Raw genomic sequence first — 24758 nt, forward strand, 5'->3', positions numbered from 1 at the left:
GCAGGCTGTGCCTTCCAGTAAATAATCTGTTTTTAAGGGACTGGAGGTCTTCTGAATTGAATATCCTGTCTCTGAGGAATATCCAGTGGCACACTGAACTTCATATTGGACTAGTAGTGAAACTTAGGGCTTTCCATTGAAGCAAGACTATATAACCTGAGGCCTGAAATGTTGCTGGATAGGGTGAATAGCAAGTGTCAATTTAACTGCCTTCTGCATGATATCATGTGTGACAGGGAAGAATAAGAGACATAGGAAGCTGTTTGCTGACTGTAATTCTGTTTCTTTTGAAGTAACCAGTCATTTTTTTTCTTTCAGTAAGTCAATAAGATTTATTTAGCACTCTTTAAAAATAAGACTGCTGGGATCAAATGCTGGGTAAGGATTTGACATATGCAGATACTTCGTAGTGTCTTACCTGAATTTGAGGCAAACAAGTTGCATCTTTTTAAAACATTGGGGAGAAAAACATTCAGGTAATTAGAAGACTGAGGTGGGCTTCAGATTAAGATCCTGGTTTTCTCATCAACTCACAGTGCTCAAAAACCTCTACTGTGGCCCAGTTGATCTGTCTACAGAATTAGGCTAGATAACAATCTCAGTGTGTTGTAAGGTTCACTTGTTGCCCACAAAGGGCTCTGAAATCCTTTGGCCGTCTAAAGCCTTAAGCTTGGCTGAATTGTCCTTACCAGTTTGGAAATCTATTGAAACAAAACCACTTGCAGCAGAGACAGTGACAGTGTGACTATGAGTTTGTCAGCCCTTGAGACATGATGACAACTCCAAACTCCAGCAGCAAAATCAGTCATGTCCTGCTGGCAGCTTCTGTTTTGATCTTTGGTGGTACCTTGCCCAAGTGACTTGCGTGTGTGTTCTTGGGTTCTGCACAACAGTGGGAAGATGCTTTTGGACAGGACAATAGCATCTCCTTTCTCTCCCCTCACCCCTATGTGTAAGTTTACTCATTGTCCTTGCAAAATATGTCTATCAATGATGTCGTGTTGGCTTTTATTGGGTTCATATGCCATCTTCTATAGATCACAAAATTGCACATAGGCAATAAAATGCAAAGCAATAATCAACTCTTTTTTACTACATTATGTATCTTTATTTGCCTCCTATTAGCACTTATGGCCTCAGTTGAAGCAGATACTATAGTGTGTCACAGGTCACTGTCTGCTAGAAAGTTGAATTTCTTCCTGTTGTAGTTATAGAATAATACTCATGGTTTATACCCCTTTACCCAGAAGCTGGAACAGTGTGCTAATAAAGCCATGATCTTGGAAAACTTTTCTGTGAGGATTAAACTTCCTTGTGATGCTGCTGTTTCCAGCGTTATTTTCAAGTCTGTAAACATGTAGCCTGGAATAACTCTATAGAAGCTTGCACTAGAAGTAACCATGTAGGACTAAAATGATGGTGAATCTTCTAATGTAGTGATGGTTCACCCATCATATTTCAAATGGTTCCTTTTAGCTAGAAATGCCATGGTTGCACTGTGTTGACATACACTCATGGTAATTTAGGCAACAATTCCAGTTGCTACAGTACCTGTTACAAAGAAGCACCATGAACTCTACCTGGTTTGGAGACATGGTATAATACAGATTTTATTTTTTATTAAGTTCTGATTTTATTATTTTATTATTATTATTTATTATTTTCTGATGAAAGCTAGCAAGCTTTTATCAGAACATGTACCAACTTCATGCCTTTTATTTACGTCTGCTGGCTGTGGGTTTTTTGGCAAATTACCCTCAGACCCCTGTTCTGTGCTCTGAATCGTCACTGCCACCTATGGTGAAGCAACAGGTATGGAAGTAGAAACCCAAATTTGACAGGTATCACTTCCCCATACGCTTCTAAGGAGGACCAGACCATAGTTGCAGGGGACAACCATTTTGACAGCACAAGGGAGCAGTCCAGGGGAGAAAAGGTTGTATTAAGAGAGGTGGCAGTGCAAATTGCTCCGAGAAAAGCAGCCTGCTCTCTGGGGGCATCGAACATCCCAAATTGAGGGGGCTGGAAGTGTTCCACTAGGAGGAAAGCAAGATTGCATGGCCAAAGAGCAGGTGGCTGATAATAAGGATCTAGTCTGTGGCTGTTTAATCATCGTTCATTGTCTCTAACTGTGAGTCTTTTAGGAAATTTGATGCTTAATTATGGGGTGACTTGCAGGGGTATTGCTTTGGGCTCTAAAAGTAGACTGGATGGAATTTTACCCAAAGTCTTTTTTTTTCTTTTTTTTTCCTCTGTCTCACTGTTCAACAATTTAAAAAAATGTTTTCATATAAAATGCTTATGAGACTTCTTCCTAAAGTATAATTGGAAAATATAAGTAGCTTAGGTCTAAAAGAATACCTAGCAACCTTCTCCCAGCAGACAGAAGTAAATCCTGAATAAAGCAGCTGAGTTTCTTTCTAACGGCTCCTTCTGGCAGGTGGGGCCCAGTAGCCCCTGGGTGAGAATAGGGGCTCCCAGGGCCAAAGTGAGCAGCCTCCACTGGTGCCCTGTGGAGAGGCAGGGTGTCAGGGGAGGTGAGTCACCCAGATTTGTTGTCCCGCACCCAAGGAGCCATGTACGCTTGGCTCTGGGAGCAGCTCAGCACCAGAAGGAATGTCTCATTCGCTGTCAGAGATGCCAGAAAAAAGAAGTAGAATGTCCCAACTTGGAAGGGTCCTAAAAGGATCAAGTCCAAACCCTGTCCCTGCATAGGACAACCTGTATTCATTTGAATAACACTGCCACCTTTTCTGCAGATACTGGGAGAGAGAAGCTAATGTGGTTCGCTCTGATACCAGTACAAAAGCATCCTCTCCAAGGACCCTGTGAGGGCAGTGGTACCAGCAGGAAGACTTCTGGCAGGGAACAGAATCAGAGATGATGTTTATGGTCAGCTGCTTCCCTTCAAAGGAAACAAACTTGACTCGGATTCATCAGCAACGGGGTATCTGAGTTGCTGGGAACCTATGGCTCAGACAACAGACTTAAGTGTAGAAGTAGGTCCCTGATCATGTCCAGTTTTCAGATAAAGCAAAAGGCCCATGAGAAGCTAAACTGGCCAGGGCCAAATATTTGCTTAATCTTAGTTTGCCCAGTACCACCGTTCCTGTAATGTAACAATCAAATACTACCGTGTTTGCATATTTCACAACTTATTGTATGCTAAAATCCCTTTAAATGTATTTCTAAATAGCAACAGGCTACTTCGTAATGACAAAGACAATTCTATGTCTCTGTAGAGAGGTGGATACAGTGGGAGACAATCCCAGAAACAATCCTCTCATCATGGCTTGACCATTGCTGGAGAAGCCTTGCTCAATATAATTGAAACATAAATATGGCAGCAGCTGGTATTTCCACAGGAATCAAAATTGTGATCGATTCGTCCTCGCTCCAGCTCCTGCTGACTCACAAGTCCCTTCTGTCTTTTTTGCTGGGACTTGCATTGGTCCAAAAATGAGGGGTATTTTCTTATGCAGGCTTGCACGGAAACCGTGTAGAGAGATGAAATGAAAATATGGCTATCTCAAACCAGCAGAATATGCATGTTGCTGGGAGCCGCTTATTGACACTTAGGCCATTGGCTTTGCTATGGCCTCACTGCCAAGGGAAATGGTTTCTTAATGTAGGAAGCCTAGGGAGTTTGTGTGTGCATGTATCACAAAAACAGCCTATATATTTTAGGTGCTTTGTTTGTAGCTGCAGTTGTTATTTAAGTCTTCTTTTCTTCTCATGCCTGTTTTTGCTTTTGTTGTTTAATATTATTAAAATAACTAACATGACGCATTATTCTGTTTTAATTTCAAGTGAAATTTGGCAACTTGTGGTGGGATAAGGTTTAATTGCTCTTGGCACTTTAAAAAGAAATGCAAATGACAAAGATATTAAACTGACAAATTATGACAGCTCATATAACACTTTTTCAATGGATTTTTTCCATGCATTTTTAATACCCAGAATAGTCATCCTTAATACTACCATATTTACAATAAATCATTATTCAAATAGAGACATTCTGCTTTGTCAGGCAATACACAATCAGCAGTTTTCAATAAAGAATCCGAAAACTGTTTTAACATTAATTCTGTGACACAAACTTCTAAATGCCAGACAATTTAAAATCGGGGCCAATATGTTGCCCTTAAATTGGGATATTAAGAAATAATTAGAGCACAGTAAGGGCATGTTGCCAAATGTAACTTTTAAATTGCCTAGTTTGTATCACTTAGTACAGTGATTGTAATTTATTATATGGCTTCTATAGGGCATAAACATGCATTTCCTACACAACAGCATAAGGCGCTTAGTGGAGCCTGCAAGAGGTCAAAGTGGCTGTTTACTTTGGCATGTGTGGCTTCATGAAGCATAAAACACCACAGAATTTAAGAGCAAGGATGGCACTGAGGTTAAAGATAGGAATGGGAATCAATGGAAGAGTCTACTTTTCCCACTTTTCCTACAAACCTCAGCGATGTTTGGGGTTTTTTTGTTTATTTCTTTTCCTCCTTCAGCACCCTGCAAAGGCCTTGTCTGCTCTGTGTAACCAGCACCATGCCAGAGGTCCCTGAGCTGGCCCTGAGCGTATTTATATGGTGTGGTGCCTTTTGCCTGGCAGGCACTAATCTGAGCCAGTACATAGTCACATCGGTACTGGTGGCTGCACCCAGACTGGTTAGCCAGCTCAGGTTAGATGTGGTGCAGTGTCTTCCGTCTGCTCGGCATCCAGCTCAGGACATAGCTTTTCTGCTTCTAGCTAGAGGATCTTTGAACAATGTGATGTTATTTGTTGCAAACAGGCCTCAGAGCCCAACCCTTCCCATGGTTTTGGAGATGCCATCCATGCTGATGAATTACTTGTCCTATTTAGAAGCAGAAGAAGGTTGCAGAGTGCCGTGTGAGGGCATCTTGGCAATTTCCAACATTAGATAGCCTAGACAGTGGGGAAAAATACTTTCTTACCTACACGTGGGAAGTTCTGGGGCCAAATTAACTATGATGAAGTCTTGAGCAAGATTTTGAGGTCCCTCATAGTGAACAATGGTCTTTGCAATATCAGCAACATCTCGGTTGGTGACCATTACATTACATTACATTATTTTATTTTCCACCAGTTCAAAATAATGTAACATCTGTCAATGTTCATTGTTTTAGCTCTGGATGTTGGTGCTTCAACATGAATAATAGAGGAGATGGAGTAGTTGTACACATAGCTCCTCATTTTCACAGAAGTTTCTGTCACCTTTACAAACTCAGATTCCGTAAGTGGTGTGTGTATTCTTTAGTACTATAGTTCTGGAAACTTGTCTGTGAAGTAGAGTGGGCAGGTATAATATAGGCAGAGTAGATGTACTGCTCAGCACCATTTAGGGTCTTATTTTGAAATGCTGAAGGAGGAAGAATAGAATAGCCAAAGCTGTTTCCATCTTCCCATCCAAAAATGTTCCCTTCTCCCAGGGAAGGACAGTGGTGAGGTTCTCTCCCTCTCTCAGGTCGTAGCCTGTCTTGCTCTTCCTTCTGCACAACAGGTGAACAAGCTAATGAGATGCTGCTTGAGTGAGGGGACAGATTCTATGGCTACTGTTGAAAACTTTTCTGGTAACAGAGTTTTCCTGCCTCAGTAGTAATGCTGTGCATGCATCAGTGAAGTCTGCTTCTCCCTACAGTCCTGTTGTCCATTGTTACAGAGAACCACACTGTTGTTCACTGTTGTCTATCTGATGCAATGGCTTGATCATTCAGTGAATGAAAGGCTCGCTCATTCAGTGACATGAAAGGCTCAGCTGAGGTACAGATTGCCTTGAGATAACTTCCCTCATCGCTGCTTGCAAACACAGCTAGATTTCTTTGGGTTTTCTTAATCTAAATTTGAAAACTTGGGGGTAATCTCAACTTTTTTTGATCTCATAGAGCAGATGGCTCCCAAGTGTTTGTGCACCTCTTCCAGGTGCAGATAGATTGTGCAGCCATTTCAGAGGACTACCATCAGGGTGAACAAGTGAAGGCAGAAGTTAGCATCATTCCTATGACCAACATTTAACCACACATTTGTGTAATTTCTGTCTCTTGTCTGTTATCTTCTTTTCCTCTGCTCTGCCTTTAAGCTTTTTCCCCAGACCAATAAGTGCTACTTCAAGTAGGAGATCAGACTGGTAATGGAGAAGAGGGTTGCCACCTTTGTGACAGACAGCTGATATATGCTTGCCTGAAAAAGCAACACAAATAAACTTCTTAGCACATTGCAGATGGAGCTGTGTGACCTCAGGCTCTCCTTTTCTCTGCATGTGGCACACCACACTTACCTTTTGCACCTTTGCCTTTTTACAGCTTATCAGAAAGCACCTAAACATCCATAGGATGCAAAACTGGTGCTTCCCACAACAAATCATTTATTGCCTGCTACTGTGTTGGATTGGTCCTGATAACTCCTGCGGTCCATTGCACTTCCATGTTCCCATGCTGGTTTGCACAGTCAGTATGAACCTGTGTCACTGGCGTTTTGGTTTTGGGTTTTTTTTTCCTTATTTTTTCCCCCCCCTTTTTTTTTTCTTTCCCTTTTGCCCATTTTCATAGTCACAGTGTATTATGGGCAGAATGAAAAAGGAAAACAAGTATTTTGACAATATTAGTAGCTTAGCAACCGTAAAGCTTTCCTGTGGCTTTGCAGAGGAATTTGGAGTACTTATTTTCTGTACTTCGCCTGCTTGTGCTGTGCACTGTGCACCAGAGCTCCCGTTCTGCAACTGATGCTATGAAAGTAGGTTGCTGTGCTCAAATCCAGTGTTTGCCTCAGTCTTTTGAGTTTAGTTTTAGCACTGGTAAGACAGCATACACATTGCTGGTTGTCCTGGTTTTGTTAGACTGTTTCTGCTATGGGTCATCCATTGGCTGTCCCATGCTGTTTGGAAGGGGGAGTGGGTGAAATCTTAACAGCAGTTTGGTTTCTAGAAACACAGAAACCAAATGGTAAGAGAGAACTTACCTGTATCAAATTGGGCTGCTTCTTGGCTGAGAGAAAAAGCAAAGGAAGTTTTCACTTGCCCCATGATTTCACCTTGCCAGCTCCCCGGTTGTACTGGCTAGACTCAGTTGCAAATTGGAGGTTCTTTACAACTGGTATAAAAGGACTTCCCACAGCTGAGAAGTGGTCTCTAAGTTACTTCAGATTTTTCTGTGTCAAAGATGACTAGTCCAAGATTTTTAGCATCCTTAGCAAGCATATCAACACTTCCACTTTGCTCCCAATCTTTTCCTTCTATTTCAGCAAACATTACATTAAATCAAATTCTGTTACATGTTCATTTATAGAACAAGCTGTCTCCTCAAAATATTTATGGATGACTGCATCATGTTCTTTATGCAGTTCAGGAGGCATTGCAAACACATGGGAGCAAAAATGTTTCCCACGCATAACAACACGCTCTTGGGCATGTGGACCTGTGTGGGTGACGTTCAGCTAGAGCTCAGCGCCAGTGGAAGGTCTGCCTTGCTCAAGGACACTGCGTGAGACGGAGTGCTGGGCTAGGTGGACCTTTTTCGTACGTGTAGGAGAGATGCCAGTAAGGTAAGGAGACTGAAAGGTCCCAGACTGTTGCGAGATTAATCAGTACATGGTAGTGGCTGGGAGAGTGCTACGAAAGAGCTGCATACAGTGGGCCACACAAAGGTACAGAGCTGCCATTTGTTTTGTAGACCAGAGATGGAGCTGGCACAGCTTTCTGGCCTTCTGTTTGGGGACTGGGAAGGCAATGAGTTCCCTGGGTTCAGAATCACTCCTCTTCTGAAGGTAACCAGGTAGTGCACACAATGTACCCCCTTGGCCTCCCTTATGAGAGAGCTGGATGATACTAAAAAAATTATTATTAATTTGTGTTGTAAAAATTTTTAAAGGGAGTAAATTAGGTGGACGGGTAATCATTAGCTGGGGAGTCTGACATGAGCCACAGGCAAAAACACAGACAGATGATACAGCAACTGAGCCAGAAAGAAAGAAGAAACTGAATACAAATAATTGCAATTAACGTGAGTTGGAAGAAAAACGGGTTTGAGGGAATTATTTCATACATCTGTCTTGTTCCATTAGAAGATGTTTGGCTTGATTCTGCTGTGTAGAACCTAAAATGATCCAAAATCAATATGTTATGTATCAAATTGATTATTCCGTGCTTAAATGCTAGGCTTGAAAATACAAGTGTATTTTGAGAATCACAGAATGTTAGGGATTGGAAGGGACCTCAGAAGATCATTTAGTCCAATCCTCCTGCTGGAGCAGCAACACTTAGATGAGGCTACACAGGAATGTGTCCAGGTGGGTTTTGAATGTCTCCAGAGTAGGAGACTCCACAACCTCCCTGGGCAGCCTGTTCCAATGTTCTGCTACCCTGAGAAGAAGTTTTTTCTCAAATTTAAGTGGAACCTTTTGTGTTCCAGTTTGAACCTATTACACCTTGTCCTACCGTTGGTTGTCACTGAGAAGAGCCTGGCTCCATCCTCGTGACACTCACCCTTTATATATTTGTAAACATTAATAAGGTCACCCCTCAGTCTTCTTTTCTCCAAGCTAAAGAGCCCCGGCTCCCTCAGCTTTTCCTCATAAGGGAGATGCTCCACTCCCTTAATCATCTTTGTTGCCCTGCACTGGACTCTCTCCAGCAGTTCCCTGTCCTTCTGGAACTGAGGGGCCCAGAACTGGACACAATATTCCAGGTGTGGTCTCACCAGGGCAGAGTAGATGGGCAGGAGAACCTCTCTCCACCTACTAACCACCCCTCCCTTTTAATACACCCTAGGATGCCATTTGGCTTCTTGGCCACAAGGGCACAGTGCTGGCTCATGGTCATGAGAATCGTTGCCACTCATCAGGTATGATTTTGGAGGCATCCAGCAAGAATTTGTTCTTTGCTACAAGCTGTATGGTGTTACTAGCACTGACTAGCAAGAACATATAAAACAATTTTTAGGCAAGAATAGCAAGAACATATAAAACAATTTTTAGGCAAGAAACCAGTGCATTCAGTATGGGCAAATGAAAGGCCTTATAATCTGGGGGAAAATTAATTAGGTCATAGTTAGAGATTGGGATGTTCAGTGTTGAAAAGCAATGATTTTGAAAGATACTTGCATAATAATAGTATTATGCTGGAAGCACATGTTCAGCTGATGAGCTCTATCCCAGATAGCTAATGTACTCTTAAAAAGTATTTGCAACATTGAAAGATGTTGTCTTACTCTGGTTTGAGCACCAGAGTGACTGCTTTGGGGATATTAGGTAATCTTGGGTGTCCCACATCTTCCTTGAAACACAAAAATCTGGAGAGGATTCAGGAAAGCCTTGTATAATAACTAGGCAATCCGAGTCACTATGAAAGACTGATGAAAGCAAATTTCTTAATATTCTGAACCTCCTTTGCACCTCACCCTAAAATCCCTTTACAGCTTTCTAACTATAATAATCCTACAAAGAAAACTGTTTCTTACTGGAAAATGCTAGTTTGGACCTGTTCATTCCCACTTGTGGCTAAATATCACAAATATCTATCTGTAGAGGTACATTGTTGGGAACTGTAATATATATAGATGGATGCATATATATATTACACACAAATACTGGTAATGGGTGATTCTGAATGTATTTCAGATTAGAAAAAGGAAGATAACTATTGACTACCACCAGGGAAAATCAATATTGCCCAACTTAAAGCAGACAGACTGCTAAAAAGACTGAAAGTCCAGGGTCCCAGTTGTTAAAAAGCCTCTAGGATGCTCAGAATTCTTCCTTCCAGTTTTAATGAAGGCTCTGATTCCACCGGAGCCGCATCTGCCTTAATTGCCACCTGTCAGACACTACAGTATGGCAACGCTGACACACGCGAGCCTTGGCTACCCTGCCTCCTCAGTAGGAGAAAACCTTGTTGAAATAATTCCCATTATACTGTTTTTCAGTGAACATGTAGTTAAATGAAAGATGCTCATTTCTCTGTCATCATACCAGAGTCAGCACCAGCAGGGTTCCTGTACAATGCATTAACTCATGCTTCTTTTATGTGGTAAGTACTACCAAGTGGGACTGATGGTGGTAAGCCAGAACTAATTAAGTCAGGACAAGCTTTTTTCCCCATACATGCATTTTTTTGACAGCCCAGTATCACGTGGAAAGGCACAGGCTCCTCAAAAAGCAGAGTCTTCAGGCTCCTCTCTCTAACTCTTTAAAAGGGACTGGACGCCATTTATCCAAGTGTGTGAATGGGGCATTGCTACGGTGCAGACAGCTGTGGTGATACCCCTAACTGGACTTTTAGGTACCGAGGATGAAAGCTTCAGTGTACTTGTACTGAAGTAGTTCTGGTGCCTGTGTGGTTGGGCAGCAATGAAGGAAGGGGATGAAGACTGTGGAACTGAGCATTTGTGGATCTAACCACATTTCCGTAGAAGGAAATAATTTCTCATATGGCTCTCCTGTTACCCTGTACATTATGCCAGTAGCAGATCTGTTTGCTGAGCACGGCAAGGTGTTCAAATGCTGCAATGATGGGGAGCCTGAGATTTGCTTTACACTGTACCTTGTCACCTTCCATCAAGTACGGTGTTCCAGCTACATGGTGTTTTCAGGATAAACGTGCTTCTCCTATGCCTTGTTCTCTTCTGGCCTTCAATAAATGGCAGAAAATACTTTGACTATAATGTAAATACTACACGCAACATGTGCTTTCTTCACTGCAAAGGGAATAGGAGTCAAGAAGTCAGGTCTGGGTACAGGCTGTTGCTGTAACCTTTTGCTCACATTCACAAACAATGCCCTATTGTTATGTTGTTTCCTGCAGATTATCCTAATAACCAGCGAGCAGTGAAGCATGAACATGTGTTCAGGTTTCTTAGATTGAATTCTAATGTAATAAAACATGTCAGCTTTTTAAGGGCTGATCAAAAATGCACAAGAAGGCAAACTGGGTAGGACTGAGCACAGGGAATTTGGCTGTAACTCTCAAAACTTGGGAACTTTCTGGAAGAAATTTATTTTACACCTGAGGACAGATGATGCTTATTTTCTTTTCAGCTATTTTATGATTTGGCAATTATATGCATAAATTTATTCTCTAAAAGGGCATAGTCTGATCCTGGTAGTAGAGTTTTCATAAAGGCTTGATTGCAATTATAACGTGGATAGGATTTCTCGTGTATGTGAAAAATACACAGCCCAAGGCCTCATGTGGTGTGTGAGCTGTCACAAACGCTGATCAAGTACCTCACCAGGGAAACAGGGAGACCTGGAGCTCCTACGTGGCCACATCACTGCACACGTGCTGAAGTATTCCAGTAATTTACTGCATCAGCAAGTTTGTAATACATTACGTATAAAACTGATTGTCACTGAAATACATTTTAGTGACTTCAGTGGAATGGCATCAAAGAGGAGCTAAATGACAACTCATTTTGGCAGTTCAGTACCAGCCTATTAGCAACAGACTAATGTCATACACACATAAGTGTTCTGTCTATGGAAAAGGTCACGTTCCTCATATTCTGGATTTTCTTTTGTGACTGGCTCAGCTTTTAGTGAGCATTAACCTGGGAGATACATAATGTCATGGCACTTGGAAGTGTTTGCAGTCAGACAAATTATGTTTAATGTAAAAATTAATAGACCATCCTAAAATCACTTCTCAAAAGCAATGTGTTTTTCTTAATACAGTGTTGTGGTCCATTAGTTAAACAATGGTACTAGACAACTTATACAAACAAAAAATTCCTTGCATTAATTGTGAATCCAGATACCCTATATCAGCTTAGCCAACTTGAAGGGGAAAATTATTTATAAGATCACTTAATATTTATCATATTATAAAAAAATTCCAGATTTGTATAGGCTGTCTGCACCATAGTTTTTCACCTAGTTGTTTAATAACAGAATACCTTAAAATTCAGATATTTGATTTTCTTTCTATTAGATAGGTAGACAGGTCAGGTCTCTTTGATATGTCTTCCTTTCTTCACCTCTTCCACTCCATGGATTTGAACTGCATTAGGTCCCTGCTGGAACTCTCATTCAGACTTCTAAAAACTTCTAGGATTAAAAGGATATTTTAACACAAACATCTGTGCACCAAGAAAGTTTTCAGTGGTGCTGGCCAGACAAGAAAATGTGTACATTTTGACCTGGGTTAACACTCAACTGACTTGTATCTGTTTATCATATCTGTACACAGGTATGCATGAATAGGAGCTGAACATGAGCCAGCAGTGTGCCCAGTGGCCAAGAAGGCCAACAGCATCCTGGCTTGTATCAGAAGTACTGTGGACAGCGGGACTAGAGAAGTGGTTGCACCACTGTACTCAGTGCTGACAAGGCCTCACCTTGAATCCTGTGTTCAGTTTTGGGCCCCTCACTACAAGAAAAACATTGAGGTGCTGGAGAGAGTGCAGAGAAGGGCAAAGCTGGTGGGAGTCTGGAGCACAAGTCTTATGAGGAATAGCTGAGGGAACTGGGGTTGTGTAGTCTTGAGGAAAGGAGGCTGAGGGGAGACCTTATTGATGTCTACAACTACCTGAAAGGAGGTTGTAGCATGACGGGTGTTGGTCTCTTTTCCTAAGTATGCAAGTGACAGGACGAGAGGAAATGGCCTCAAGCTGTGCCCGGGGGGAGGTTTAGATTTAATATTAAGAAAAATTTCTTCACTGAAATTGTTGTCAAGCACTGGAACAGGCTGCCCAGGGAAGTGGTTGAGTCACCATCCCTGGAGGTATTTAGAAGATGTGTTGATATGGTGCTTAGAGACATGGTTTAGTTGTGGACTTGGCAGTGCTAATTTAGCAGTTGGACCTGATGATCTTAAAGGTCTTTTCCAACCTAAATGATTCTATGAGTCTACATACATTCACTTTACAAATGTTTTTATTTAAACTGATACAGCCCTTGTCCATAGACATGATCTGCTTCATAAGGCCAGGAGTTAGTAGAGTTAGTAGAGTGCTGAGCAAGGATTAAGTCTCTGCACCTTTGAAAAAATTAACTTTGACTACCTTGAGCTGCAGGGATCTGATCCCCAACAATGCATTTTGATTTTAATCACACTCTGTCTTGAATTGAACGGAAGTCTACCTGGATGCAAGTGTAATATCCCATGCTGAGACACCTGGCTTTTGTGGAATTCAGCTGTGCCAAATGAAGGTGGTCCTGTTTTGTCCCTTCACCAAAAGGCAATCTCTCTTAATGGCTACTTTAGACAGGAACAAGTATTATCTTTGTATACATTAAAAAAAAAAAAAAAGGCGCCATTCTGCTTTCCTCAAATGCTAATTCTGCATACTGCACTCTGATTTATGTTCAGCATGTCAGGATAATGGGGATGGAAAGCACAGAACACACTTCTCAAGTGCATTAATACATTGTAAAACATTCTGAATGTTTTCGGCACATCTCCAGCAATGGATCATTAAATAAGAGGAATAAACAAAGAAAGGACCATCAGCCTGACCTCCACATAATGACTGTCAGCTACATTCATAAATTTACAAGCACTGGGTTTTCTCACCATGTGTGAATCAAGGTTGTGTTTCATATTTACTGTGCAGTTAATAGGAAAATGAAGACTCTGACATCTTGTGTTGTATTTTAGGAGTTTGAGTGGGATCTGCACTTGAGAGTGCTTAGGACCACCTCCCCCTCCTGATACATCATGTGTGTAGGTGAGACTTTATATAGACTTTTGCTTACTCTTGGGAGAAAACAACTATTAACTGTGGTACACAGCTAACATGCAAGGAACTGTCTCAGCTTTTCTGGAAAAGGCAACTGTTTAAAAAAAGAAATAGAGTGGGTTTGGGTGTCTTATGTAGGGTATCTTTTTCTTCTCTTCTTAACACCATTAAGACCTATCAAATAAGAAGGTCATCATTTATATACCCCAGGGACAGGAAGGCCCTACCCCAGACAGCACAGTTCTCTAAGTGACTTCACAGAAAAAGCTGGAGCTTAATGCCAGACTGGATTTTGTGGATCATACCCCATAACCAAAGTTATCTGTGCTGCAGCCAGAGAGCCCAGTGTGTGCTGTTAGCATTATCTGTGCAGGCACTCCTGCATGGCATGGGGCTTCTCCATGCACCAACCCAGGGTTTTAGAGGGTGCTTGGTGTTGCAGCCTGGCTCCCAATGGTGTTGGAGACTGGAGAGGAGGCAGCAAGCAAAAGGTCGTGGGTCTGGAAATGTGTATTTTCTACCTTTGGGAAGGGCTCTTCTTGGTTCTGTTTTTTTGTTTGTTTGTTTGTTTTACACTCAAGTACTTACTATAAACACTGTAAAATTAAGTCATTTTTCTCCCTGAAGTACCATACCAGTAAAGGTCTCATTACTGGCTCTCCCAGAACAACTTTGTAACTTCTATACTGGAATGTAATTCAGTGAGACACAGAACCACAAAAATATCTGATGTACTGTTTCTTTTAAATGGATTTTCCATACAAACAGGTTATCTTCCTGAGCTGTGAAAGCTTCTGTCTGCCCAATTTAATTGGATTGTAGCTGAAAACAATAATATTACATTTACATTAGCTTTAAAAGTCTCTGCATTCTTCCCCTCCCTGCAGCCCATCTGGCTTTAATGCTGCTGAATTTTAATTTAATGAAATTTGTTCACTTCAACTAACTAAATGTGCTGCATTAATGACCTGCTGTATTAAGCAGGTAGTTAGAATAAGGTGTAATATTGATTTTTAGTCTTTGTAAAAGCACTTTTCTCAAAAAAAAAAAAAAACAAACATATGGCATTCCTGCTTTAGTTCATGTAATTGGTTTAGTTTCCTTATGTGAGTTTTGTAACTGAATGAAACTGAGCTAAACATGATATGGATCAACACGAAAAAATCCCCAGGACTAGCATGATTAAAGCACACTGGTTCCCCTGGCCACCAGCAAGCAAACCAAACGTGGACAAGAATTTAAAAAGCAAAATGAGAGCCACAGATTGACAGTTGTTTCAAATAATCGCCACATAGAGACCAAATGCCATACATATGGGAGGAGCTGGAGACAAAGCTCGCCAGGCTTTCTGCCTCATTAAAAGCAGTCTTCTCCGAGGGGATGTTAGTAGGTTACTAGATCAGAATTTCCCTACCGCATGCTGGCAAGGGTGCAAAACCCAACCCTTTGTTACCCTCCCCAGCCACAGCAATGCCCTTGGTCATATGGAAGTTAAACAGGGATGGTATGTTTCCCAACATCAAGGATGGCTTTAGAAAAAGATGGTATGTAAAACCTATTAAGAAGAAATCTACATCCAGACTGGAGAACGAAAGGCAGTAGCTGATTCTGAAGGTTCAAAACAAAACGCCCAAACATCTGCTGGGGAGGGAGGTGGCTGGCATGCATATAAGCATGAAATTGGATCTACTTGTACCTTTGAACCATTCACACCTTTTTGACATTATGTCTAAACCGCAGAACCCAACTGCCAGAGTCAACATCCACTGAGGCTGTGTGACCCCCTTGGCTGGCTGCTGCTCCCTGGCAGAGCAGGTTTCATGCTTTGCCAGCCCCCCTTGCTAGCCCATGTCTGCTGTTTGTGAGACTTGGTGATGACACCACCCCTTTGACCCGCTGGCCTGCATGAGGAGCTGCAGCTTGGGTGAGCACTGCAAGGCAGATATGTGCCACACCACCCCCACCATACATTTCTGAGGAGGAAAAAGCTGGAGGGCCCAGTGCACAGAGATCCAGGGGTTGACTTTATCTCTTCTGTCCCCACATCCCCACTCCCTGGTGACTCGGGGAGGAGCCGCTCTTCACCCCCTCAGAGAGGTAGGGAGCAGCCAATCATTCCTGGGTGAGCCAGAGTCCTTGAACCAGCAGGCAGGTGCAGCCGTGCACATGCTTGAAGCATGAAGCTGGAGGTTTTGGTCTGCCTTCCCCAAGGAAATGGGCTTGTATGACAAGTGCTCTAGTACATTGGCCTCTAATGACCATTCTTGAGCCCTGTGAGGAGCTGGCACCAGAGCCAGCAAAGGAGAACCAGCCTGAGCCAGTGCTCTGCAAGCGCTCGTGTGCATCTGCAGCCAGCCAGACACCCACAGGGCTGGCCAGGAGAGACGTCACTACCCTATTAAACCTCTGGAGAATTTTAAGTGGCAGAGGGGGATGCTCCACCAGCCCCCCTCCTGGAGAACCTTTCAGTTGGTGATTGCATTTTATTGCAAGGCAAGAACTGTGAGCAAGAGCCACAAATCCACAGAAAAAACAGGCTGCACGGAAGCAGAAGGTTCATTTTACGCCCTTGATTAGGACAATTTTAATTGGCTGTGGGCTTTTCTAATGAATCAGCAAAGGTGCAGGCCAAGCACCATAGCTGAAATCACAGTAGGTGCAAAACCAGGGTTGTCTATGAAAGCAGTAGGAGAAAACTGCCCAGGGCCACACCACCTGCCCTGGAGCAGCTGGAAGGAGCAGACTGAAGACAGCAGGAAGAGTCTGCCAATAAGGAGAGGGCTGCTGAGCAGGACACCCTCACCTCTTCTGTTGTACCCTCCCTCCCCCCATCACTCCAGATGAAATGTGGAAAACCTACCTTGGGGACTATAACGCATCCCTAAGACCAGTGAGGGTGCTCATGCGCTGTAATAATAGATGCTGCATAAGTACTGCAGATGGAAAGTGGATATTGGCTCAATATTTGCAAAATGGGAATAATAAGTCCCATTTTGCAGAAGACCATTTAGGGAGCATGTGGTGCAGGAAAGAACCCAGCCCAAGAAAAGGAGAGCACCTTCACCACCAGCCCCTTATTCTGTTATTCTGCAGACACTGATGAATTAAGCGCATACTGTCATGCTGTGCAGAGTAAGTGGAACAGAAACATGGAGATGTCTGACATATATTTTGAGGTGTATTTAATATTGTAGTGCTTCCGGATTCCACTAGCATGCTAGGGGTTTTGGCCTCAAACCAATGTTTGCATCAGTACCATGTGTCTCTGGAAAAGCAGTGCTTACTTTAGAGCTCGCTATGAAAATAGTTTCCATTATAACCCCTTGTTTTCACATGCTTCTTATATTTTATTTTATTTTGAAAATCCTCTTTTGAGTCAAAAATTTCCATGCTGTAGCTTTGTCAAAAGGTGAAATTTCCCCCCACCTCTTTTTCTTAAGCCTGGAAGAAGAATCTTTCAGATGTTTTTGAGTCACGGAAGAGTGGAAAAAATGCATTTTCCCAGTAGGGTATAAAAAAGGTCCACATTTTTATGGCAGTAGAAATGTGGGGGAAATAAAACTGAAGGCTGAAACTTGTATTTTGGTCTACAGATTTCTATAGTAAACCAGCTTCATAGGGAATGACATTGATTTGCCAAAGGCAGACATTAATCTTAATTTTGGGCAGTTAATCAGGCATGGGTCCAGGTTTCAAACTTTGCTGGCATTCAGGATATCATTTAAGGTAGTGTCTTTACAGCTGCCCATTTAAAGAGGAAAGAGCAAGTCCCTTGTGGTCTTTCATCCTTCAGAGCTAATTATAGTCCAGCAATACATTTAAATTCATTCTAAAATCTGATTGAATGGAGAGGAACTAGAGGAACAGTTGTGACAAACACTCAAAACTTCTCATTTCTCACTCAAGTCAGCAAGGGCAAATGGGTGTGTTGAAGTCATGAATAGGCTCAGGCACTTTGAAAGGGCCAAAGTGCATGACAGGGTACACACAAATGACTGGCTCGAGCAACTGAGAAACTTCATTTAGGATGCCTGCCAAATTTTTGTTGATGTCTTTCCCCCTTTACACAGGCTAGGAAGCATCAGTGTAAAAATCTGTAGTGCTATGTGTAGTTACACTGGATTAGTTAATAAGCAGAAGAGAAAAGATAGGCATCTAATGGCCATGCTGATGAGTGGTGCTGCCCCTCTATCCTGCTTTCTATTACTGTTTTTTCCTGGTGAGAGCTGTAGCTGATACACTAGAAGTAATCCTCCTCCATGTGTTCTAGAAAGTACACAAAATGTGAACAACTACTGGGCTAACAGGACTGCTGTGACCTTCAGATTCACATTTTCTGGCTTTTTTGCAACTTGTAGCTACACAGCCTGCACATTTCATTAAACCTTTCACTTTCTATCGTTCAAAACCTGCTCTAAGTGTATGTCCGTTTGGCAAAGGCATCCAAAATGATGTGTTTATTTTGCTTCGGTGCCAAAAAGCAGTGATTCATTAAGGAGCTTGGAGCCATAGAGGGAAAGCCGCAGCCAGCAACCACCACACATGCCCTGAAGAGCAGAAAACTGTGTTTTCCTAAGGAAAATGGTTAGTGCAGCTGGACTAATATCATGACTGACTTCTCTGAAGCGAGGAGGCACTACTGAACAGGCTGGAGACCACAGACCTTCTCCCGAATAATCGAGCTTTGCTGCAGCAGCAGCAGCAGCCAGGAGGCACCCAGAAGCTGCTATTTAGCCCAGACAGGAGAGAGGAAAAACGCCTGAGGGGAGCAGGTCCAGCTGGTAGGAGCCTTTCCTTGAAACGATGAATTAGAGGGGCCCGGTACCATGACCACAGCTATGATGAACACCATGAGAGGCTTAGCAGGCCTTGAGAAAAGAGGTGGGGAAGAACAAGTGGTGTGCTGCAGCGAGAACAGACCTGCAGCTGCTTTTAGCTGCACTTCTTCGTTTTCTCTGCTGGGGACGTGCCAGCTTGTATCAGTGAAGGGGCCAGTTCACTCTGTTTATTGTAACTACTGATACGGACTTGCAGCCGCTAAAGCGTTTGAGAACCTGGCAGAAACCCGACTCTTGAGGAACTCTACGCTCCGGCATGCCGTTTTTACGCCATCGCTTTCTTCTTCCCCAGTGGCTTGAACTAGGACAGGCAGAATGCTATTTATAATTTTTAGTGTAGTCCTTTTTGTCTTTCATCATAAATCTGGAACCCTGGACAAAATTGATATCTGGTGACAAACACATGCTTGGTTGGAAAATTTCTGATTATTATTTTCTGCCTAGAAAGGAAGTGCTGTCCTGTACTGTCACAGCACTGCCACGGCACGGCGAAACACAATGCAACGGAGGTGCTGGGGTCAAGGAGTCAGTACGAGGCACAAAGGAGATGATCACATATGAACAACATCAATATCAAGAGTTCTCACTATTAATTTTTTTTTAATGTAAAAGACTTTTAAAATATTTTATAGTTTCAAATTTAAACCAGGACTGTAGCATTTAAATTATTAAGTATTGGGGACCTTATAGACTTTGCATAATATGTCATGCTATCCACCGTGAGGTTCTTCAGCTTTTTTCAGGCATATCTGATCTAGGTTTAGGGATACAATGTGACCCAGTATGTCACTTCCCGTTGTGCTTTAAACAAAGACAGCAGGTAGCTTTTCCAGTATTAACTGCACAGTGCTTAACTCTTCTTAAAAGAAGACAAGATCTTTGCCCTGAAGAAAACACGTTTCTTGTAGCATATACATTTTCAGTACAATCAAATTCAAAAAGCCCAACACTGTCAGTGTCAGAAAGGTCTGATTAATCAGTCTGATTCTTTCATTTGCTTACCTTTCATAATATTGCACAAGAAGTTATCCAAAACCTGGATCACTTCTGCTACTTATGTCATAAGTCTTTAGGTAGATGATAACTTTTAAAACAGTAGATGTGAAAGCCATATTACCTCAAATAACTATTAAAATACTCTGGGACTGTGAGAAAATAAAAGTTCCTGCATAGGCCAGGCTTGCCAAAGCGAAGGAAGGGAACTGACTCCAAGCAAAGTAAACAAACATTAGCAATAAACATGGGATGGAGACAAGTCAAAGAACTCAGAGGGATATAAACTTTTAAAATTTGCCTTTAAGGATCATTAAGGAAGGAAAACACTTTGGAAATATGTTTTCGAACATAACTGGGGTGGAGAAGGTGTGTATAAGTTAGAAGAAAGTGCAGTGAGGGAGCAGGACAGTTTCTGAAGCTGAGGAGCACACACAGTAGACTGCTCTCCATGAGATCTGCTCTCTGTGACTCCTGAAATATTTATGTTGGGACCATTTTCCTTCTATTTTCTGTCTTTCAGCCACACACATTATGTAAATTCCTTTAAAAGCTCAGTGAGGACAGTACCACAAGAAACTGCAAACTGTTGTTAAAATGAAAACAGTCATTTTTCAACATACTTGCAGTATTCAAGTCTGTAGAAGTCTTTTCTAGTTCAACTTGCCAAGGGTACAACAGAAGTCGGAGATCAGGTGATAAAACCACAGGAGTAGATCTATAAGCATTCATCACTAACCATTTAAAACCACATTGATGCAGCTATTGTAAAAGTTCTCTCTAGGTAGAGAGAGCACCATCAAGTCAGAGAGCACAAACAGAGCCCCATGGCTGAGGGCTCCAAGCACACAGCCTGGATAATAAATTATTGAACTGCTGTTGCCATGAATTGTTTACCTGCTTCCCAGTGTCTGAAATTTGCTTACAAACTGTTATGGTGAATAATTTAGGGTAGCAAACACGTTTGTGAGAGCATAACCTATTTGCAGATAATTTGTGAGCAGAAAGAAAACCTGCCTGTGCCAAATTGCTATGACTGAGTTTGCCCAACTGGGCCCTTTTCCCACCTGTTGTGGCAGAGAGCTGGGAAGGATAAATAAGAACAGACCTTAAAAGAGGAGTTGGGATCATCTACTTAAACAACTCTGAGCCCTTCAGATCTTCCACAGGTAAGGGTCTTGCTACCTATTTCCTAGTGCAGTCTTAATCTGAACAAGCAAATCTTGTCCAAGAAATGTCTGCTATTTGTTCAAATCTGAATAGCCCTCATTTGTATATTAACTGCTCTGGTGCAAGGCTTTGAACCCCTGGTTTCCAGATTGAGAGACTGAACTACAGAAGCTTCTCTCAGTTATTCTATATAGATGCCTTTCATTTTACCGTGTAGGAAGTATTTAACATGGATTTTTTGAGGGGGGGGCAGGGTGAGCCATAGACTTGTGATGATTCCTCACAAAAATAACAGCCTTTTTTTTTTTTTTTTTTTAAAGAAAATCCAATTCCTTTTTTTTGTGCTGTGCTTGTGCATTGGAAATAGGAGGTGACACTGGCAAGAACATAGCATTGTTAAACCATTAAAAATAAAAAAGGATGTACAAATATATTTAAGAATATTTCCAAATGAAGTAATAATCTAGGGTTATTACAGAAGTCCTTGGTTACTTAAAGGAAATGGCCCAAACTCCCAGTGTAATTAATGGATCTAGCCTGTGATTTTATTTTGACAGTGCCTGTTTAAGAACTGCGTTCAGTTTCCCGGAAAACAGAATTAGCTTTTTGCTCAGCCACAGCTGATGTTCTAGTCTTAAGCAAAGTGATTTTGGTGCTGCCCTCCCTAAACTCTTCATCTCCGTAGCTGCAGGTTCTCTATGAGTAGGTACGTATTCAATGTCACTGTTACAAAACTTAGTGTGACCCATGACTAAAAAAAATTACACAGCTTCTTGCTTATGTTTGCCTGTATCCCATCCCCTTTGCTTTGTTCACTGAACCACACAGCTCTGCAGCCTGCAGGACGTGATGCTGCTCAACTTTCAGCAGCTCTGCAAACCGGCAGGAGTTGTTTGTGGGATGTGGAGGGATGGGAGCACTGCACAAGAAATGACCTGTCTGGATCGTTTCTGCTCTGGACTCAGTGCCATCCTCTTGGTTTATGTTGATAAGCACCTGGGTAATTTTTTTTTTTCATATTACAAGGTTGAATGCATTTGGCTGCCCTGCATTATGAACCCTGGGATTAAATGTTGTGGTCCTTCCTGTAACTTCTGTTAGATTTAGTGCTATAGGTTGGTAGTCTTGGTGACAGAAGGAAGAATAATACAAATTCACTTTTCTAAAATACTTCTGTACTTTATGTGAGACTACAGAACTCTAAAGGACTGGGCAACAGCATTCTACATGTTGTAGGTCATCTATTGCCATCAGTCATCCCAGTATAGTAAATACACTGAAATACAGCTGTCTTCAAAGCTTTACTGATGGGAAGGAACTTGCTGGTTTTTGTATGAGATTATTGTATTATTTTGCTCTTCCTTGGGAACAATTTTGAAGTTTTATATTCTCTTCCACAAAGAGAACTCCTACTAGATATCTATGCAAATGCAATATTCTTGTTTTACGAACATGTCTGAAGTTCATGAAGAAGCCATTCTTCCTCTTTGGGCGGAAGATTTCGTTTCTTGAGGGAGAGCAGAGTATCTCTGTAACATTATTCACTGCAGGACCAAGCATAATAATTTGGGACGAGAGGGAAGAACTGTGCACACAGCATGAGGCAATCAGATAACCACAGTATTATAGTACTACTGGCACTGAGATGTAACAGAGATGCTGGGTCCAGGAACCTCATTGATGCTGATGTTGTGTCAGAACAGTCTGGCATGATCTACTGGCACCTGTTCTACTCATCAGCTGAGCCCCAGCCTCCCCACCTGAGAAAGACATGCTCGTGTTTTAGCATCTTGTTGCAGCATTTCCTTCAGTACAAGACTAGTCCTGGCTAAAATGATCGTGGAAATTTGAATGCTGAAATTCTCACTTTTATCTCCCCAGGCCATTTTTGCTTTGCTAGTAATTGTAGAGTTCCAGAAATCCTAGAAGACTATAATAACTACAAAATGTCAGGCAGTCCATTTGTGTCTCATCCTATTAGTTGTTTAAAGGCAAAGTGGTGTATACATCCAAACACATCATAGATAAAGTCATCTAAATCCTAAAAAAAAAAGTATACCCAATAAAAATATATTTTATTTACATAATTGCAATCTCAAATCTCTGCTAGAATCAGTTGTTATCAAACATTATTGTATCCTTAAACTTTTAACTGCCCTAAATGCCATCTGCCAACAAGGCAAGAAATTTAATGCACAGATTAAAATATCTCTATCAAATTGTCCCTGTCTCTATCAAGTCCCCGTAAAACTGAATACTAAATGTATGTGTTATATGGGGATGTCAGTAGGATGCTTCAATCCCTTCTGTGTGGAGGAATTTACATATACATATATGACTCTACATAGGAGAAATGTGTCACATTGGTAGATGGCTTTTCAGACAGTCTTGAGGATTCAGGGTTCATTCCCTCCCACTGGCAAGTCACAAGCTGAATTCCTAAATCAAATGGCTTAAAAAGCAGGATCTAAGCAGAAAAGTAGTTGTGGTTTTTTTTGGGTTTTTCCTAATTTGATGATCATTTATTACTATGAGTAATCTGAGACATATGCCTTGACCCTTTCCATCTTTAGGTGGGAGATAAAGCAGAAAGAGACAGAACTGTTTTATGGACCAGTACTATTTTATGTATTCAACTAAGTATTCTCTCTTCAGGATCAAGAGAAACTATTTTTGCCCGCTGTACAAAAGCTGAATAAAGACTCTATGGTGATAGTACTGGATGCTCCCATTATCTTGTCTGTCATGAATAAAAATCTCCTTAATAAGACTTTTAAATTTTCTAATTCAAGTAAATTATTCATTGTTTACAAGTTGGTCTTTTGGACAAACCTTTATAATAAGATGCTTCTTTTTCTTACTCTGTGTAATATGATGCCCACAATCTGTTAGTGCTATAAATTAGCATTTATCTTCCCTAAACCAGAGTTGTCACCCCCTGCTTTCTAAAGCAGTAATCATATTCTGCAATATACCTCTAAGCGTTGCTGAGGTATGAAGATAAGACCCTTAAAAATGAGGTGGTTGTAAAGAAAATGTATAAAAGAAAGTCACCATCATCAGTTAATTTATTAAAAAGGAAAAACCCACCAAAAAATCCAACAGCAACCACCAAAGCAGAAGAAATTGACACCTAGTTCACCTGCACTGGAGGATGTGATATCTGTGCCCATTTTATTGGCTTTATAGACCTTGAGGAGTTTATTACCTTCACAGAAACTGTTGCAGGCAGATGATATGTACTTTTGCATTGTAAACTGGCCTCTTAAGTAACAAGGGGAACACAAATTCCTTTGATAAAATTAATGAGATTCACTGGAGGCAGACAGGAACCTGTTTATGTTCCTGTTTACAAGTGACTCTAAAGAGGTAACTCAAGTTTCTCAAAACAAAACCTTTTAAAATCATTTTTCCAGGTAAGAAAAACAAATGTGGGAAGTCATTGCAAAAACAAAACAAAACAAAACAAAACAAAAAAGTCCCAAACAAAACAAAAAAACAAACCAAAACAAAAAACAACACCAAAAATACCCCAACCACTCTCCAGAGAAATCAGTGACAGGAGTTGGTTGTTTAACAAGCCACCCTTCCAAAAGCCATTTCTTGGGTGGAAGAAGGGATCATCAGATCACCTACCTTCCACTTAGCTCTCACTGTGTAATTCAACATGGTGCCTCTGTACTCACCCCACTCACTTGTCTACAACTCTGTGCTTTGTACAGGCTCTGAATTTGGAGGTGTCAGGCAAAGAGCTTTGCCTTCAGTGTCTGGACTTCCAGGAGTGCTGCAATGCTATTTTCTCCTCATAAAGGCACTTTAAGGTTAAAATGCAACATGCCAGTCTTTCCTGAGCGCATCCGCACCAGTTAAGGCTTTTGTTGGAGAGCACTTTATTTCACTTTCCATCTTGTGGATCTCTTTTGAGCTGTCTCCTGTCATTCAGTTTTGTTTTTTAAGGGGTAAATGACACCACTGGACATGAGACAGCACTTTTCGTCTGATAAAAAGTGCAATGATGTAATGGTATGCCTACCTACCCCTTTCCTATTTGCACACCTATAT

General features: G+C 41.6%; 1 protein-coding gene across 5 annotated transcripts in view; it reads left to right on the forward strand.

Moving 5' to 3' along the window:
• Positions 1–24758, forward strand: part of PHACTR2 (phosphatase and actin regulator 2) — a 142078-nt gene that overhangs the window by 37474 nt on the left and 79846 nt on the right. The window contains exon 1 of one of the 5 annotated variants that reach the window (XM_021294782.2): positions 13659–13683. The exons of the other annotated variants lie outside the window; for them this stretch is intronic. Within the exon in view, the coding sequence (XP_021150457.2) occupies positions 13674–13683 (10 nt within the window). The 5' untranslated portion in view covers positions 13659–13673. Of the gene's footprint in view, positions 1–13658; positions 13684–24758 lie in introns of those variants that run through there. 5 annotated transcript variants of the gene reach the window in all.

Source organism: Columba livia, chromosome 3, assembly GCF_036013475.1.
Source record: "Columba livia isolate bColLiv1 breed racing homer chromosome 3, bColLiv1.pat.W.v2, whole genome shotgun sequence".
NCBI classification, from domain to species: Eukaryota; Metazoa; Chordata; class Aves; order Columbiformes; family Columbidae; genus Columba; species Columba livia.